Here is a 20,913-nt window from a genome sequence, read left to right as displayed (position 1 = left end):
GGATGAAATAACCAGGTACGTTTTGAAAACACATGCCAAGTCCACTTGCACACATCTAAGCAATGAAACATTTTTGTTCAGATATACGTCACATTTATTTTTTCAGCTGCAGCATTAACATTCTCTTTTCAAAATTTGTTAGCATAATTTCCTCAAAAACATTTTTTAGGGTACGTTTTTGTTTTGCACTGACTACACCAGTGGTCGAAGTGTATGAAAAGAAGCAGTGGAACTATGTTCCCTGCTGGCCTGCCCCCACTCTCCACACACCCCACTCTGTGCAACCCTCTCCCACACAATCCAAACCCCCAAACAAGCACACCTGCTATTTAAGGGAATGTTCCCTGCAGTGCAGTAAATTGCAAGCTTTAATTTCTTCCAAGACTTTTATTTTAAATGTAAACCATTTCAGAACAGTTTATTTTTAAAATAAAAGTATGAGAACAGTGATAATTAAAAATAAAAAGAATAGGAGCACCGCTCCCACCCACTTCGACCTCTGGACTATACCTGCAAGCATGCATCTTGTTTATTACTGCCCGCATAACCTACACAGCATCACAACCAAAACACCACTCTACCAAAACACCACTCAAGCTGGTCGAGAAACTCACACACTCCTGAATCCAGTGCCCCATCAGAAGTCATGACATCGGCAGACTTAAAACTAAGAACTGCAAGACAAAATCAAAACAGGAAACAGACCATTTCCTGCTACGCATCCTGCATCTGGAAAAGGTCACCAAATGCAGATAAGAATGTCTCCTTCCATCTTACACTTTAGGAATTGCCTGAACAACACCCTGCTCTTGAAGAACATCTCTCCAATCCCTGATGCCTCACCCTCTCAAAAGATCCCCTCCTTCCCTTATCCCTCTACCCATTCCCACATCCTCTGCTACCTCTGCACCCTACTTGTAATCCCCATGGGGCATGCACTATGTACCATGCTCTATAGCTTCTCAGTTAGTTCTGAAGTTTCTAAATGCCATGTGTTGTTTGGGCGAGGTCAGGCGGAGAGGAGGCCGGGCAGAGGAAGGACAGTGGAGCGGAGCGTGGAGGAGACAGATATAGTTTGAGAAAGATGAGCGGGCTACGGCGCATGCTGTTCCCACTGTTGGTGATTTGAGTCGATTGCTAATTGTGGAGAGCCGTGTGTTGAATGCTCAAAATGAGCTGAGTATTGCACAGTGCACAGTGATGCGTGAAGGTGAGAGCGGGAGGAGTTCCCATTACAGTGACACAACCGATGGAGCCAGGCTCACAGCAGTGTTTAGAGTGGAGTGGCCAACGTTGTGGGCTGTTCCCTCTGGAAACCGTCGGATCCGGTTTTACCAGCCACTCAGCCTCACATTATAAGTCATCCGGTCTGGAATTAATGTGCCGGTATTGACATATACCGGTACTTTATGGGACTACATGAATGGAGATTAACACCATCAGTCCGGCACTCGTAATCCAGCGGTAATGCTTCCAGACTGCGTGCAGGAAACGGAAATTACATTTGCCGGTATCCTGGCATATATACCACCTGGATAACGGCCACCTTATATTGAGGCCCACTGTCTTCTCCTCAAGGGGGCGCAAGAAGAGCACAGCTGCCTCGAATAGGAAGTCACCAGAAGCAGTGCCTGCAGCTGGAAGAGCTAAATAGCTCTTAAACTCTGGGAGCAATACATCCTGCCTGATAAGATTTGAACTTGTTCAGTGCCTGAGCAGATCATTTAATTTGTGCACATAGTTGTACTATGTACAACCTCAGGACTAAAAGCGCTGACACTAATTGTTTGGGAGAAATGACCGAGTCCTCTTCCACAAGTATTGTTTGCAGGTGATGACCTTGTGAGCCTGTTTTCCCCGATGTGAGTGCTTTGGTAAAAATGGCTACCATAAAAAGATTTCAGACTTCTTTTCAGTGAAGGCTGCTGTTGTGGAGGGATTATTTTATACTGTGCAATTTACAATTTATTCCAAACAACTTTGTTTATGGCTAGGGCAAAGTACTGCAAACACAAATATTAAAAAGGGTGATTCAGGTGCGACATAGTATGTTACAGTGTGATGCTGAAGTAATGTTAACAATAATTTCATCCACACAAAATAAAAATGTTTGGGCTCTGATTAACAACCTTGAACATTCGGTACAGGAGCATCAACTAAAATCAATCATAGAAGAAAAGTGGGTACAGCATTTTTAAAGCCTATATATACTGTAGTGCCTTGAGGACAATGGCGGAATGTAGTTCATAGTGGTAACTCAATGGATCCTAAAATTTGACCATAATGACATCTGGCACCTACTTAAAAGGACAAACAACTCTCGAGCCGCGGGCCCAAATGCTATCCAGTAGGACTATGAAATGAGCATCAGAATTATGGCATACCATCCTGCACTTCTTTAATTTGATCGGGTAACCCCAAATCGAGAACAGTGTATAGACAATGCCTACTTCCAGGGTAATTATGCAATATAAACAAAAAGGCAATAATCTTCCAATGGTGCCTACTCAAACATTATCGTACACAATACTTCAAAACTACTCTTTATTATCATACAAAAATATATATACAGAAATATAACAATTTCATAAAACCTTCTGCACATTCACATGTAAAATTAAACATTTTTAGAAGTGTCCAAACTTCCAAATCACCCATGTAAACAGGAGATCATACATTCTGAAACATAGATCATTCCACTGATGATAAGTACACCTGTCTAGAATAAACTCCAGATCAGGAGTACATGTGAGCTGTGTGTCTCTATCCCAACCAACCAGATCCTATTCCAGGATTAAAACATAGGTGATTTGGAAGTTTGGACACTTCTAACAATGTTTAATTTTACATGTGAATGTGCACAATGTTTTATGAAATTGTGATATTTCTGTATATATTATTTTTGTATGATATTAAAGAGTATTTTTGGAGTATTGTATACGATAATGTTTGAGTAGGCACCATTGGATGACTGTTGCCTTTTTGTTTATATATATTGCTACCATCATGCACACCTTACTTACAAACATGGTTGACTCCAGGAGAACACCAGAATCCTGGAAATGATGATCTTATGTCATGCCAATTTATAAAAAAGGGAACCAAGTGGATCAGACTAATTACTGTCCCATAACTCTTTTAGACGTGGAGAGGTTGAGTCATGGGTGGTTCAAAGAGGACATTTGGGTAAATTCCAGTCGGGAATCTGTAAAAATATGGGTACGATTCTGAATGGCATGATATTAGATATACTGCATAATATGGCACATAGGCCCAATAATCCACCTATTTTTGGGGCTTTATTGATTTCTCTTCCACTTTTGCCCTGGTCAATAGATGGAGACACTTGAAGAAGCTGGCTAGTGGGGATTACTGTGGGCCTTCTAAGTATAATTGTGTATCTGCACACGTCTCCAACTCCCTCAGGGTCAGCCGCTTCTCGAAGCAACAAGCTGGGGGTAGATCTCTCTCCGCGGCAGGGGCCTCCCTCTGGAACAGCCTTCCTGCCTCCCTGTAACTTGAGGAGAACCATCTCCGGTTCCGGAAGCACCTCAAAACCTTACTCTTTGCTTCTGCTTTCTCTCTCCCTCTCCCCTGCTAAATTCTTCACTGAAACTGCACTGAATCTGCAACTGGGCCACTCTCACCGACCTCGGTCCTTGGCCCAGCCACTCTCGACTTGCACTGCCTCCCTGGCAACCCCTGCACTGCGGGATAGTCTCTGTATCCCTACAGCCCCCCCCCTTCCCAGCACTTGTCTGCACTTACCTTGCACTTGCCACCAGCTGGCCCTATTTATTTATTTATTTTTATTCTACTTACCCTGTGCTGCACTTCCCCTCCTCCCCTTCCCCTTGCACTTTTTCCCTTCCCCCTACCCCTGCACTTGCGCAATCTAAATGATACCTGGCCTAGTCGGATCGTTGTCTGTCTTCCCCTTGTTCCCCCCTCCCTGCCTTGTCGCGCCTTGAAACACTTGTGTATAGACGCGTTACAAATGTCATATCATATCATATCATATCATATCACACAGACACCTGCATTCAGGTGAGGTTTGACCTGAAGGGACACCTTACCAATAAAGACAAAGGGGTCTTAGGCACGGTTGCATACTGGCTCCCTGCCTATTCAACCTACATGTATCAGACCTTGGTGATTACCTAAAGGGCTCCTGTATGGCATCCCCCCTATTGACATACACTCATATATACTGGCTAGCTTATGCAGATGATGTGTTAATATTAGATTATACGCAAACTGAATTACAGAGGCTACTGGGAGCAACACATGATGATGCAGAGCTGAATGATCTTAGAGTGAATAGACTTAAAGCTAAGATCATGAGGCCCGCCAACAACAGGAAACAAGCAGGTTATAGATGGATAATGGCCACCTCCCTCTTGGAATGACTAATTGATTTGTAAATCTGGGTCTCTCGATCATTAGCAGCCCTAATGAAGCTGATTTAGAAGCCTCACTTGTGTAAAAAGTGAGGAACGCCATTCCAAGAATTAAAAAGATCAACTCTAAGTTTTGAAGATTTTCCATCTTGCCACTTATCAAATATTACAATGTGAAAGTTGTACGAAGGTTGACGTATGGTCTTGAAACTGTGCTGGCATTTGATTTGGAATTCATGTCCATACTAGAGGGTACACTTTGGAAAAACTGTGCTATGTTTACCAAATAGCTTGCCTATTGTGGTATAATACTACAAGCTTGGTATTATGAGGGAAAGTGCTATGGCCACCACCAGATTCGCTATTCTGTGATTTGTATGATCTTCATAGGATCAAAAGCTGTGACTATTTAACACAGTGGGGCCTAAAGTGCAGCAAGGTTTTGCAAGACCTAAATTGCAATCAGGAGGACCTCATTCTCACACTTAGTAAGGTTAAACCGCGACTGTGGGAGCATGATTGGGAGACTACATGTTCAACCATCCCCCAGTCTAAACACCATAACAATTTGGATAATGAACATAACAAGAGAGGGTGTATAACGCCTTATCTAAAAAAAATCCCGAACCTGAAGCTGCAACTCCATTTTATCTTAACCGGAACCAAAACCTGCATATCAGGAAGAAACCCGCATTTTCAATCCATGATGTCACTTTTTTAAATCTGGGGCTGTAAAAGAAACATTAAGACATCTGCTTTTGGATCACCCTATACTTGTGGAACCTTGCATAAAAACCTTTGAAAGGTATGTCTACAAGGTAGAATTCATGGTAGAGGATTCTGTTTGGACCCGTTGTTTCTAATTGTAATTGGTTATTTATAACACGCTTAATACCCAGAGGTTTCTAAGCAGGGACCCAGGGATCGAACCTGTGTTGCTCCGCATTGTCTTGCTTCCAAGGCGAGCACGTTGCTCCTAAGCTATCCTCCCGAGAGGAATCTCAGGAATCTCGGTTTCCTTATCAATTGCGATTTTAAGATATTTATAAAAATAGTCGAATGCTAAAGACCGTGAATAAGGAGGGATTAGTAATAAATGCCTAGTATTTTTTAAATAGCATGCAATAATCTAGAAAAGTGATTGTATATTGTATCTACCTAACTACTATTGAATGTAAACTAATTTTGGCAAGGGGGGGATGGCGAGGTTCACCGCAAGGACCTGTTAGGCTTAAGTGTAGTGAGAGGCGCTGCAGGTGAGTGCAGGGGGCAGGACTTGCCAAGTCTTCCGCCAGGTAAGTAGGATTAAATACAGGTTTTGCAAACACACTGCGCACAGACACTAGTTAAGACCACGTTGGTATAGTAGTTTTAATTAACACTAAGGTAGCCTGACACGTGTTTCGAGCACTTGCTCTTCCACTGAGGCTACAAGGGTTTTGTACATACAAAATGATATAGTACAGATAAATTAAGCATAATCCATGTGGAGGACCCAAGGTAGCAAGGCAAACAAAGAGGTGAACAACAAAACAAATACATAAGTCATTCATGGCACAAATTAGCAAAATTGCAAATTGTTCAGTTCATAGTGCCAAGAGCCGAAATTTTAGACAATTAGGAGACAAGACAAAATAATAAATCATCCATAGACAGCGTAAATTCAGTAAAGTCCATACCATGTGTATATTAGGAAACCATCAGATTAGAGAGAGAAGAAAGGAAAGGGAAAATAAACAAAGGTTTCATTAGCTTTTAAGTTCTAAGTGGGCCATACAATTAGAATTGGCTATTCAAGAAGTTTAATCTTTTACCTGCAGTGAGGTGTGAATCAGTTGCGAACTAAGGAAAGAATGGGATCCAAATGAGACAAGTCCATTTTATGGTCATTATCAAATATACATGCTAATGCTTCAATTCATTACATGAAGTAAATTGGCTGTGCACTTACCCATAAGTATGGTAAGTGATTGAAGAATAAGTCTCACGGGCTCCACTGTAAATTTAGATAGTGTGGGGTATTAGACATTGTACTAATGCATAAGCAGAGCAATTAGTCATTTTGTTATAAGGAGACATATAACATAAAAGTACCTGTCACTTGCAGTTGCAACAACAATTATTGAAGCATTTCTGCGTTGAAGCTTAGAAAGGCAATGTAGGTTGAGAGGACGAGCGTTCATCGCGAGCCCAGAAATGAGGGGAAAATAGGGAAGGACAAAAGAGACAGCCCAATTAGTCAAAGCTGCGCGTCTGGCTGAGTAATTAATGCACGCGTAGACCCTCAAGGCTCTAGGGGCCTGTGCGCAAGTGTGGTGCTTACCAGCGTCTCCGCTGCAAATCCGAACTGGAGCCTGCCGTCCGCGACTCCTGCTGCCAAAGTTATTGACAGTAACGTATGCACAGCAACGTGCGCGGCCGTACGTGTGCCAAGGAACGGCCGCCATCTTGTGTGTGTGTGAAATACGGGGCAGCCAATTCAAGGCGACGGCTGGTTTAGGCTTGAGTTTAAGCGCCTGGAATTGGGTTGGAGGCCCAAGAGGGTACTCTTATACGATTAGAAATGAATACAACACGATTCTATAGCAATTCATAAACGAGATTGATATGCAAAGAGAGCAAGGATGCGGGGTACCGAAAGTTAAATCTCTTATAATATCTGTCGCTTTCATTGATGTGATGATGAGATATCCGCATAATAGCTAAGAGGGGGGGGGGCACGTAGCAGGTCACCCGGCATCGGGATAGAAATAGAAGTATATAAGAAGTAGTCAGAGGAGGGGGCAGTTTGTGCCCCAAGGGGCAGCCTCTCCTATTGCACCTCATGTGGGCAAATGGGCATTAAAAGTTTTGTCTGAGGGGGAGCTAATTGTATGGCAAACGAAGAACCACAAGCATGAAGGAAGGAGTTGAAAGAGGATACGTGAAGTCAGTTAGACAGTAGACTTATAGATTGCACATTGCTCATAAGAATACATTAAATTCAAGGTCCGTATTGAGGCCATGTGTGACAGTGCGGTATTGGCAGATGAGCCGCGCTTCTAATTGTCTCAATTTGAGAACCAAATTCCTGCCTCGTTGTGGTAGCGTAACCTTGGCCATCCCAGTGAATCTAATTTCTGCTTTGTTATCCATTTGATGGACTTGTTGCCAATGTACTGATAATGGATATTTAGAATCTGCCTGGGAAATAGAAGCCAAGTGCTCCCTGATTCTAATTTTTAATGGCCGGATTGTACTGCCAATGTAGCACTGTCCACATACACAGAGAATACAGTATACACAAAATTTGGTATTGCAATTTATAAAAGAGGTGATTGTATGTGTGCACAAATGGCCAAATTCAAGCTTACTTGTTTCATATGCAAAGGCGCACATAGAACATCCCCCACACTTACGAAATCCACTGATACTTGCTAACTGTAGCCAAGTTGGTTTGTGTTGTGGGTTGGACATAAATGAGGGTGAGAGGAAGTTCTTTTAGATTATTCGCCTTAGTGTAGATGAAATTTGGTGAATCATCTACCCAAGGGGTAATGTCTCTGTCCAGTTGGAGGATATGCCAGTGTCTCTTGACTATACTATACAGGCTGGAACTTTCTGTACTGTATTTAGTGATGAATTTCAGTTTATTACTGTGAGTACTCTGAGGGCGTACTTTGGGAGTGAGTAAATCCTCTCTCTTTAGGGATTTCACCTCCCGTTGTGCTTTATCAAGGAGGCGACTGTCATACCCTCTTGCCAGAAAGCGGTTGCGAATAAATGTGCATTCCGTAAGGAAATCCTCGTTTAAGGAGCAATTGCGTCTGGCACGGATGAATTCTCCTTTGGGGATATTAGGCGAGACCGATTTCTTATGGCAACTGCTCGCGTGGAGTAATGAGTTGACTGAAGTGGATTTGCGATAAGTCTTAGTTACCAGTTTGTTCTCAGAAAAAGTTATGGTTAGATCCAAAAAGTTGATACTACTATAGCTGAAGGTGTGTGTAAATTGAATGCCCCATGTATTGGAATTAAGATAGTTCACAAAATCATTTAATGTATCACAAAAGCCCGTCCAGATCAGAATCACATCATCTATATATCTCTTCCATATGTGAATATACGGTAGGAACATAGCATTTGTGAAAACAAACAGTTGTTCATAGTGATGCATGAATATGCTTGCAAGGGCGGGGGCATAGTTAGCTCCCATTGCTATGCCAATCAGTTGACGGTAATAAGTGTTATTGAACAGAAATACATTGTTAGAAAGTGCACATAATAGAAGCTCTTTGATCAATTCAATATGTTCAAAGAACGAGGCAGAATGCTCACGAAAAATATAATCAACACTGGTGACTGCCTTGTCATGGTCGATCAATTACCTGTACTACCTAACATGTTACTAGTGACGCTTGATGTTAAAGCATTGTATACTTTTATCGACCATGACAAGGCAGTCACCAGTGTTGATTATATTTTTCGTGAGCATTCTGCCTCGTTCTTTGAACATATTGAATATATCAAAGAGCTTCTATTATGTGCACTTTCTAACAATGTATTTCTGTTCAATAACACTTATTACCGTCAACTGATTGGCATAGCAATGGGAGCTAACTATGCCCCCACCCTTGCAAACATATTCATGCATCACTATGAACAACTGTTTGTTTTCACAAATGCTATGTTCCTACTGTATATTCACATATGGAAGAGATATATAGATGATGTGATTCTGATCTGGACGGGCTCTTGTGATACATTAAATGATTTTGTGAACTATCTTAATTCCAATACATGGGACATTCAATTTACACACACCTTCAGCTATAGTAGTATCAACTTTTTGGATCTAACCATCACTATTTCTGAGAACAAACTGGTAACTAAGACTTATCGCAAATCCACTTCAGTCAACTCATTACTTCACGCGTGCAGTTGCCATAAGAAATCGGTCTCGCGTAATATACCCAAAGGAGAATTCATCCGTGCCAGACACAATTGCTCCTTAAACGAGGATTTCCTTACGGAATGCACATTTATTCGCAAACGCTTTCTGGCAAGAGGGTATGACAGTCGCCTCCTTGATAAAGCACAACGGGAGGTGAAATCCCTAAAGAGAGAGGATTTACTCACTCCCAAGGTACGCCCGCAGAGTACTCACAGTAATAAACTGAAATTTATAACTAAATACAATACAGAAAGTTCCAGCCTGTATAGTATAGTCAAGAGGCACTGGCATATCCTCCAACTGGACAGAGACATTACCCCTTGGGTAGATGATTCGCCAAATTTCATCTACACTAAGGCGAATAATCTAAAGAACATCCTCTCACCCTCATTTATGTCCAACCCACAACACAAACCAACTTGGCTACAGTTAGCAAGTATCCGTGGATTTCGTAAGTGTGGGGGATGTTCTATGTGCGCCTTTGCAAATGAAACAAGTAAGCTTGAATTTGGCCATTTGGGCACACATACAATCACCTCTTTTATAAATTGCAATACCAAATTTTGTGACTACTGTATTCTCTTTGTATGTGGACAGTGCTACATTGGCAGTACAATCCGGCCATTAAAAATTAGAATCAGGGAGCACTTGGCTTCTATTTCCCAGGCAGATTCTAAATATCCATTATCAGTTCATTGGCAACAAGTCCATCAAATGGATAACAAAGCAGAAATTAGATTCACTGGGATGGCCAAGGTTACGCTACCACAACGAGGCGGGAATTTGGTTCTCAAATTGAGACAATTAGAAGCGCAGCTCATCTGCCAATACCGCACTGTCACACATGGCCTCAATACAGACCATGAATTGTCTGTATTCTTATGAGCAATGTGCAATCTATAAGTGTACTGTCTAACTGACTTCACGTATCCTCTTTCAACTCCTTCCTTCATGCTTGTGGTTCTTCGTTTGCCATACAATTAGCTCCCCCTCAGACAAAACTTTTAATGTCCATTTGCCCACATGAGGTGCAATAGGAGAGGCTGCCCCTCGGGGCACAACCTGCCCCCTCCTCTGACTACTTCTTATATACTTCTGTCTCTATCCCGATGCCGGGCGACCTGCTACGTGCCCCCCCCCTCTTAGCTATTATGCGGATATCTCATCATCACATCAATGAAAGCGACAGATATTATAAGAGATTTAACTTTCGGTACCCCACATCCTTGCTCTCTTTGCATATCAATCTCGTTTATGAATTGCTATAGAATCGTGTTGTATTCATTTCTAATCGTATAAGAGTACCCTCTTGGGCCTCCAACCCAATTCCAGGCGCTTAAACTCAAGCCTAAACCAGCCGTCACCTTGAATTGGCTGCCCCGTATTTCACACACACACAAGATGGCGGCCGTTCCTTGCCACACGTATGGCAGCGCACGTTGCTGTGCATACGTTACTGTCAATAACTTTGGTAGCAGGAGTCGCGGACGGCAGGCTCCTGTTCGGATTTGCAGCAGAGACGCTGGTAAGCACCACACTTGCGCGCAGACCCCTAGAGCCTTGAGGGTCTATGCGTGCATTAATTACTCAGCCAGACGCGCAGGTTTGACTAATTGGGCTGTCTGTTTTGTCCTTCTCTATTTTCCCCTCATTTCTGGGCTCGCGATGAACGCTCGTCCTCTCAACCTACATTGCCTTTCTAAGCTTCAACGCGGAAACGCTTCTATAATTGTTGTTGCAACTGCAAGTGACAGGTACTTTTATGTTATATGTCTCCTTATAACAAAATGACTAATTGCTCTGCTTATGCATTAGTACAATGTCTAATACCCCACACTATCTAAATTTACAGTGGAGCCTGTGAGACTTATTCTTCAATCACTTACCATACTTATGGGTAAGTGCACAGCCAATTTACTCCACGTAATGAATTGAAGCATTAGCACGTATATTTGATAATGACCATAAAATGGACTTGTCTCATTTGGATCCCATTCTTTCCTTAGTTCGCAACTGATTCACACCTCACTACAGGTAAAAGATTAAACTTCTTGAATAGCCAATTCTAATTGTATGGCCCACTTAGAACTTAAAAGCTAATGAAACCTTTGTTTATTTTCCCTTTCCTTTCTTCTCTCCCTAATCTGATGGTTTCCTAATATACACATGGTATGGACTTCACTGAATTTACGCTGTCTATGGATGATTTATTATTTTGTCTTGTCTCCTAATTGTCTAAAATGTCGGCTCTTGGCACTATGAACTGAACAATTTGCAATTTTGTCTAATTTGTGCCATGAACGACTAATGTATTTGTTTTGTTGTTCACCTCTTTGTTTGCCTTGCTACCTTGGGTCCTCCACATGGATTATGCTTAATTTATCTGTACTATATCATTTTGTATGTACAAAACCCTTGTAGCCTCAGTGGAAGAGCAAGTGCTCGAAACACGTGTCAGGCTATCTTAGTGTTAATTAAAACTACTATACCAACGTGGTCTTAACTAGTGTCTGTGCGCAGTGTGTTTGCAAAACCTGTATTTAATCCTACTATTGAATGTATTTAAGAAATACATTTCTTTCACTTTGCACCTTATGCAGGTATGCTTTGGGCATATTACCCTATGCCATAAAAAGATATTTTGGCACTTTACATTTCTAATGTTTTCTTTTTATGATATTCATTGTACATTACGTATTGTATATTATCGGTATATTTGTGAAATATTTATTTGAATTACAAACCAACGCACAACAAAAAAGTAAAACAATGGGCCTCATTACAACTATGCCGGTCCAGAAACAACGGTGCCAGTAAGCTTACCGCCACTGTTGTTTCCGGACCGGAATTTTACAACTCGAACAGCACCCGCCCGCAGAGTAGTCACAGAAGCACCCGGTGTTACTTGGAAGTCAGGCGCCAGTAAATCATTACATATCTGGTGGCAACCAGCCGGTAGCACCGGCACGGTTACCACCAGACTTGTAATGAGGCCTAAGGTTTTTTAATGTCATACATAAATGTTTATCTAGATGCCAAGGGTGACATGTGGAGTCCTGCCCATAGCACCAAGGCCATGTGCCCCAGTTCTTGTAACAATTTCTATCTTACACTGATTCCTACATAAGGCTGCTGAATAACTGTGCCTGAAAGTGGATACCTCTGGCCACTGGAAGAAAACACATTACCTTCTTTCATTCAGAACTGTGTCCCAAAGCATTAGAGTCTATGAGGCATTCAGCTGGGTTTCTTACCGCTTTATCAGGGCTCTGCATTGTGACAGAAAATGACAGGTCCTCTCTCAAGACCTCTCGAGATGTGATGCTGTTGCCTACCCGAGGGATGCCCTAACCAGCCAGTCATATAAATGACCCCATCTGGCTGTAGTTAGTTGTGAAGGTGATATTGTGAACTCTATTGTGTACCCCATCACACTGCTGTTTGCCCAGGCATCTGAGAGCAGCATTTCGTATGTCCTGAAAAAGTATCTGGACTGTTATTCACTGGCCAATCATAATTGACATGATGTTTGCCTCTTGGGTGGCAAAATGACCTTTTATTTTAGAGTTGAAACTTCTGTCTCATCCTTTTCTTGAATCTAATCTGGAAAGATACCTAGAGTTTGCCCTGTAACTACATCCCCAACAACTGCGGCCTGTAGAAACTTCCACTCGTCTTGCTCAGTTTTTCAGCAGCTTTATCTGCATTAGACAACCTGTGTACCTTTTCCACCTGGGTGTCCTCAAATAGCTTTCATTAAAAGGTAGTTTTAGTGCAGTCACCTTTTGGAATCCCCACTGCAGCAGTGCCTTGGGTGGTCATGCCTCTGCCTGGAAATTGAGGTCTCAATCATCCATAGTTTCTCCATTGACACTGCCATAAGACAAGTGCAAGACTCTCCCCTTCCTTCTGAATTCCTCCCAATATTGGGGAGCACCCGGACACGCACTCAATGGCTTTCTTTATCTTCGTAAACTTACCCATCACTGTCTCAGCTGTGTGGGACCCATATGAGTTGGCTCTCAGGATGAGGGGAGCACGAGCATAAGATGTATCCACGCTGTGTCCACTTTCCTGTCCACCAGGTTTGTGAATGCCTCTTACTCCGCTGCTATTGAGGATCTCCCCACTAAGCTGGAGAGCATGGGGTTGAATTTCCACCAATTCCGGTATTGTTTCTTCTCCTTTAGTTTGGACATACAACCTGGCATTTAAATAGGTTAAGGATCCTTCCAGCCCTTCATAATCTTGTCCCTGTTATCTGAAATCAGAGAAGGGGACATCTTGGAGGAATGTTTCACTTCTTTTTAAGACATTCTGGGTTTATAGCAGACATAGTGGGGAATCTTATGCCCCCTTTTTTGCTTCTTTCTTGAAGGGGGTCGTATGGCGCTCGCACTTCAGCTTTGGTGTTCTCCATATGCTATTCTTTTGCCTTTCTTTTAGTACTCCAGATTCATCACTCAGCCACTGTTTCCAGCTCTTCACAGTGTGGCTGCCCCCGGCAACAATGTAACAGTTCTGGGCACCCGCATTCATTTCATTCCAAGCTACACTCAAATGCTGAGTGTACTCCTTCCTCTCCCCAAGAAAACATGGCCACCTCACCCTCAATCTTATTCCGGGGATTCACACTTTCCTTACATTACAGTCATTTTGCATGCCACTGGCCTGTGCGTGGTCTGGGATTTATGCAGTTGGATAGCATTAGCATTAAGACCCTTACGTTCCTGTACATATCATCAGCTTGCTTCGCCGCTCATCCACCTCACATTGGCTGGGCCTTGCTGTATTGCTTTGCTTCATGTCCCAGGACCTTACTGCCCCTACAGCATTCAACTGGGACGTGGCATTCCTTCTCCCTCAACTGTGCCTGCCTGCCCCGCAGGCGACCTTGGAGGTATCGTTCTCTTACAGTCACCTTGTCCCACAGTTCCTGCTCTCTGAAAGGAGTCCACTGCTGTTGCTCCTCTAGGAGAGCAGCTGTATTGCCAACCTAGATTCCTGCCCGAAGGACAGGAAATCTTTTAAAGTGGGGGATTGTGGGATGTGGGAGGTATTATGGCTCCATAGACATTAATGCTTCTGTAGAGGGCACCATATTAAACATTCGGAAATACCTAAGAAAGAAAATGTTTGCAGAAATGTGTTACAGAATATTTCGGGGTAACACTGTGCTGTTATGCCTGTTAAACCTTGTTTGGGTCTCTGTTGCTGGTGATATGTGAAATTTCATGTAAAAGTGTTCAATTGTGTAAAAGGACTGAAAAGACGTATTTCCAAACAACTTATATTGTTTGCTCACATCTCCTTTCTCTTGTAAATACCTCAATGTATTTTTATTTCTTTTCAGCTCCCCAGGCCACAGAGATTCCCAGAATCGTTCCATCACGTCTTACATTGTTTACTCCTTGCGATAATTCCGCATGTTACCATACGGTACAGCGAAATCCCTGAGGAGTCCAGAAATGTCAATTTCAGCCTGGCAAGCTTTATTAAGGTGAGTAGCAATCTTGCGCTGGAGTCAAACGAGAAATTACTTGAGACATGTGCATTGGTCCTCCATCCACAAAAGGGCCGCACTGCAGAGAAAGTAACCCTCATACATTTTGCCTAACCAGCAATTCTCTGTTTTCAAACATCAGAATTCACTGAGGATATCCTTGACCACAGATCTCTTGCATGTCCTGTAGTACTCTTTTTTACCAGTGTAGGACATAGTTACACTACCTCCTCCCTTAATAGTTGGTTGCTTCTAATGTTTAAATGCAAGTGGGCCTTACATTATTAAGTACATTGTTAAGTAGAATTAATTGGAGTTGGTGCTGTACTATGTGAGTCTGTGGAATGGAGCACCCCAAGTAGGGTATCATGCCAGGCTGTAATTTATGCCATTATGCAACTGTTTGATTGGGATCAATTTGTGTCTGCAACCTCATACAAGGTCCACTGTTGGCCTCAACATATTAACTTTGCATGAAGATATCGAACTGCAAACTCTGGGGCGCAGCAGTCCAACGAACACCACCAGCCCTTTAGTACTCCGCAACGTCATCACAGACGATCCTGCCAGGGAGCACAGAAGAGCCCCAAACCGGCAACAACTTCAACAGACACTTTCGGATCATGATGAGATACCTGGCTCTTTTTTCCTCTGCCAGCTGTTACAAGTAAGATCACTCTGGAAGCAAAAGGACTTTCTGTATGGGCCGTACCATTGGGAAACCATTTTATTTTCTGATATGGATAATAGACCAATACTGACTGTCTGACCAAATAGGTGCTGGTGACTGCACGTCTATTATACCTGAGGGGACAGTAGTAGCGAGCAAGACCTGTTAAGGATCAGCCAGACTTATCTCAAGAGTTTAAGTGAGCAGTAGAACAAGTTACACAAAGGACCAACTAATACAGTGATTCAAACAAACACTTTCTCAAGGTTTCTTGGTAAAAGATATAGGTATAGGAATAGACATTTATTTACACAGTCAGTTTGAAAACATTACACTAGCAAGAGCAGCTCAATATCACACACTAATAAACCACAAATACATAACCGATAAGTAAATGAACATGTTTAGCTCTCCTGAAGTGGGAGCAAAATGGCACTTCATATACTTTAAAAAGGGGTAAAAAGACAAGGTTATAAGAATCAACAGCACAAATGCATTCATAGGCAGGGCAAAGGGTTTCAATAAACTACAACCAGCAATTCATCTCATAGGCCTGGGCCAAAGTCATTGATTCAGAGTCTTTGTATTGGATAGCACAGTTCTGGTAGTAACGGTAAGGTCTTTGCCACAGAGTTTAGAAGAATTTGGCTAGGCGAAAAGTCCTGTTAAGGATCACACTCCTATTGTCAGGGTGGCATTCCTGAGGATGCCTTGGTTGAAAACACAATACAATTGTATCATAACCCACTGTCAAGTGACATATGTTAAAGAAAATAAATAGAGATGGGTCAGTCATTTGCCACTCATCAATTTAGCAAATGCTTGCCCTGAAGAAGGCTGGGTTATATTCAACATTTTAAACCCATTCAGGCCAAAACTCGAGTTCATAATACTCTGATGTGGGAATTGAACTATATTTACTTGTTCTAGTTCACTTTTGAGACCAGAGTTTTCCAAATTACATTTTAACTTGGTATTTTTCATTAAAGGCACATTGGCTCTACTGTGCTACAGTGCCGGGTGGCATTAGGTACTGCCAGTTGTATGATTTTGCATGTATGAAGTGTGAATGTACAAGAAGTGACACTGGGCGAGACATTTGGCAATACTAGGATTATTGGAATCTAGCATGTCCTCTTCCTGTAGATTCCTACTAGACAGCAGAAAAGAAAACATGTTCTACTGCCAAACAAGTGAACTTATTCCAATGGGGCAGGTACACGTCCTATACTAACAGGGTTGGGCATGGTCTTGCTGCCACTTCACTTCACTTTAATAACACTTCCTCTGGTGGTGTTTATTCCATAATGGAATATTCCCCCAAGGTTTCCCTTAACTTCAATATGGAATGGGATAGCCATCTTTTCTTCCCTGACTAATGCATTGTGTTTTGTTTAGGGATGTAAAACTGAAAAGTTGCAAATAAATCCTCATGGACGGTATTGCACTCTTCTCTTGTGTTATTTTATCTGGAATATTTTAACCACAACATTCACTCCAAAGGGCATCTTGTTGCTGGACCCAAAAATCAAGACAAAAGCTGCCGCATAAGAGACTGCTGAAATGCACAGACTATAGGGAGAATCCAGGCAGTGATAGGCTATATGATATTGTAGATGCCCATGTGTGATACTAATTGCTTCTGAAGAGAATTCTTCAGACATGGCACTGGGAACAAAAAGGCTTAGCCACCCCAGCAGGTCAGTTGGCCAGCTGGTATGCTGATCCGCCTCAATCTATCCCACGTTTGTTTCTGCAGGGCTTAAATCTGCAGTAGTCCTCCGGCTTCTAAAGAAACCCTCTACGAACCTGCCAGAGCCAGCCAATGTTCCTCCCATGTCCTGCCTATCAGTCAGGAACCACAAGGATAACAGTAGCAGCGATGGATGGCATTGGAAGGTTGGTCGATGGCAGATTAGGGGTGTTGGCACATTGGTCATGTTTGACCCGTCTGTCATCGTCAACATGCAATTCTCCTTGTCGCCTTCATCAACTGGCATAACCAGTACAACTCTGAGGTTACTAAAACCCTTCTTGTCTGACAAAAGGCAATTAGAGTCCTAGAACTTTATGTGTTATTCCTCACTTTGTAGTTCCATTGGACTCCATTGTGGGCATGCAGTGTTACCACATGCACTAATACCTTATGGGTCCACACCACCATTGTAAGCTGAGGCTGCACTATCAATTACAACCTGGTGGTTTTTTATAAACATGGGTTGTGTCGCCGAGCGAGGTGGGAAGGTGAAAGGACTGTGTTATAGAATTAGGTTTAAAGGATTTTTATGCCTCAGGGTTTGGCGTGCTATACAAATGATAAATAAATAAAAACACAGGCAATGCGATAACTTAAAGGAAAACATCTCTGCTTTGAGAATGTACTGTAATGGGGGTGTTTCTTCAAAAGCGAATGCACTTTTCCACCATCACTATTTTCACACAGTCCAACAAAGGGTATCAAAACAGTGTTAGAAATAACAGTGTTGCTCTAAATGGCACACTGAAATCTCTTTGTTACAGCTCAAACATAACACTGTTGTCTCAATAAATCTCTAGAGCCTGACGATCCAAGTATTTGAAAAATATCTGAAAGAAATGACATGATTTAACAAAAGACTGTCTGACAATAGAAGATGTGCTGACATTCAATTAAACCAAAAGGAATACTATACCATATACATTTCATTATATATGTATTTTTTCAGATTTGTCTGGAGCAGTGGTTTTCAAACTCAATACTCACCTGCTAGACCTCTCGGGTTCTCTGGCACCAACTCGCTGTGTGTAAAGCGTTTAATTAAACAGAAGGCCACAGGCCAATCACTTTCTTCAGCTGGCTCCCTCTTATGGAGCAGCCTTCCCGTTCCTCTTCGTCTTTAGCAGGACTCCATCAAATTCAGAAATCTCCTCAAGACTTTCCTCTTCACCGCCTCCATCCCTTCTTCCCTTCTCTGCTAATTTCACAGTCACTGTGATTGGTGACCAGGGCCCTTATGTATCCTTCACGGTCCTGGCCTACCACACCAAATCGCCTCAGATTCTGCCTACCTCGCAGCACTTGTCTCATCACCCACTGGCCTACTTCCTGTAGACTTGCACTATCTACCCACCTTGGCCCCTGGTCTCATAGCACTTGACACACTATGCACTTCATCCACTGCTCACCCACGAGCATGGACATACTAGCACTTACCCCCATTCCGACTTCCTCTTCTCTCTTCACTTGCACCTTCTGAACACTCACAAGGCATAGTAGGCCCTCATCCTCTACTGTATTTATTGTTTCAATCCCATGTTCCCTCCGTGTTGCCCTGTGGGTGCTTTGAAACAGAATTTACTTACTGTATAAGCGCCTAACAAATGCTCAATAAATAAATAAATAAAACTGCTTTGGCCTGGGCCCCCTCTGAGCACAATGTGGGCAGGCCACCCACTCCAAAAAAAATGACAAATGGACAGTAATTCCAAAATGGCTATGAACCGTCATTGCACCCTACTCCCAGTATAGTGTCTGGGCTGCCCCACCTGCTCCCATCACAGTTTCTGGGCTCCCTCATCTCCTGATTGTTGTTGGTGGGCTCGCCCCACTCCAGCACAGACCCTGGGCTCTCCCCACCCTGCTCCCACCACTTTGCTATGGCTCCCCCATCCTGCTCCCACCATGGTCCCTGGGCTCGCCCCACCTCGCTCCCAGCATAGTCCCAGGGCCAGTGGCGGCTGGTGAAATTTTAAGTGAAGGGGCATAATAATTTCTCCCAGATATGCCACAGCAACCGAGCGTAGCGAGGGAGCCCGAGCCAATCTAGAGGGTTTCAGGGGGATTCTCCCCCCGGGAATAAAAATAAATAAATAATGGGTTAAAATGTTGAGTTTTAGAACATACTTAACATTGGGTAAAACTCTAAACAGGTTGCAATTGGCGTTGGGGGGTTTAGGGGGCAGGGATGGTATTTTTTACTGGGCATTTATGATAGATGTCCAGTAGAAAAATGCCATCCCTATCCCCTGGACTCCACAGCACCTCAAAAGGAGAGCTGATTTTGGCAGGTTGGTAGGGGGGATTGAGCAACAAAGGCATGTTTAAAATGCCTTTGTTGTACAACCACCCCACCCCCCACTGGCCAAAATCATCTCCACGGACAAACACAAACACACACACAGCATTCACACAACAAGTACGCTATCATTTACATGAGCACCCATCATCATACACTCACTCATAACATAAGCATACACGCATCCATACACATAAATACATACAAACGCAATTAAAATAAATGTACCCTCTGCCCAGGTCCTGAAGTTTCCTCCCCAGCGCTCCAGCTCCTGCATCATGAACAGGAATCGGGAAGCAAAAGCTTCCTGGTTCCTGTCCATGCGTGCACGAGCCTGAGTGAGGGTGCTGAAACGCCCTGCTCCAGCCTGCCATGTCTGTATGTGTGAGGAGGCGCAGGTGCTCTCTCTCACACATACAGACATGCAGTTCCCCAGACAGCATTTCCAATGAGCTATGCAAGGCTGGCGAAGCAAAGTGCCCTGAGCCTTGCATGGCTCATTGAGCATGTGCGGCTGGAGCACTGAAATGACAAAGGGAAACTGTTAGGGAGAATTCTCACCCAAGTGCTAAATTCCCTCTACCTTAGAGCTCTCCAGCTATTTTGCTATATTTTGGGGCTTTGAACTTTTCATTTTCAATGTGTTTTACTTTTGTGTTCTTTGGTTATGGAGTTTTAAAACAACTCCATAGGCATTATCTTTTTCTGTGTGTCCCACAGCACCTTAAGTGCAGTGGCACGGGGGTGTCTTTCAGCCTCTCCAATGTTTAAATACCTTCTCTGGGACCGAGTACTGTCTCCCAGAGCATGTAAAGTTAAATTGGCTTTACTAGTCTTTTTAAAATGTATTGACCCAACACACAATATCCGCCTATAGAGTGCTGGAGGGGTTGCCTAGCTTCCTCTGAGCCAAAACACTCATGTAACAGTCAAATGTTATCCGATCCTACTTTAAATGGCTGGTGGCAGTGGTTTAGATCAAACTACCGTGATTTTTCCCGACTGCTAACAACAGTAGCTAAAAATCGGGTCAGCCATGTTTTTCAATATGGCACCCCAGAGCTATCTGTAAAAACAGACTCCAGTCATATTTTTTCACCATTTCTTTTAGGAAAGGTCCTTCTTGTGTTTTTCTCTGCGCGCCAAACCAGGTTTGGTCCCTTTGTCCGTTGGCCTTTGGCAGGCTTCAGTGCTGAAGCCCTCCTCAGGCACCTGAGTGTCTGGGATGGACAGGATGTGAGGGAGGAACCCGCAACTCCCTGTGCTTAGTCTCCTAGGAGACCTAAATGCACTCTGGTGTGATTGGCTGGCAGGCTGTCCGGCAAGGACAGCCACCCTGCTGTGTGAGTGAC

The 20,913-nt window shown here is 43.1% G+C and overlaps 1 protein-coding gene across 5 annotated transcripts in view; it reads left to right on the top strand.

The window, feature by feature from the left end:
- The window catches only part of DOCK11 (dedicator of cytokinesis 11), a 1,707,663-nt gene that overhangs the window by 838,528 nt on the left and 848,222 nt on the right, over positions 1 to 20,913 (top strand). For all 5 annotated transcript variants that reach the window (XM_069612850.1, XM_069612848.1, XM_069612847.1 and 2 more), the window contains one exon: positions 14,687 to 14,833. In XM_069612850.1, coding sequence (XP_069468951.1) covers positions 14,687 to 14,833 — 147 coding nt within the window. The remainder of the gene's footprint in view (positions 1 to 14,686; positions 14,834 to 20,913) is intronic.

The sequence above is a fragment of the Ambystoma mexicanum genome, chromosome 5p (assembly GCF_040938575.1).
Source record: "Ambystoma mexicanum isolate Mex_15411 chromosome 5p, UKY_AmexF1_1, whole genome shotgun sequence".
NCBI classification, from domain to species: Eukaryota; Metazoa; Chordata; class Amphibia; order Caudata; family Ambystomatidae; genus Ambystoma; species Ambystoma mexicanum.
This window is presented reverse-complemented; position numbering and strand designations above follow the sequence as displayed.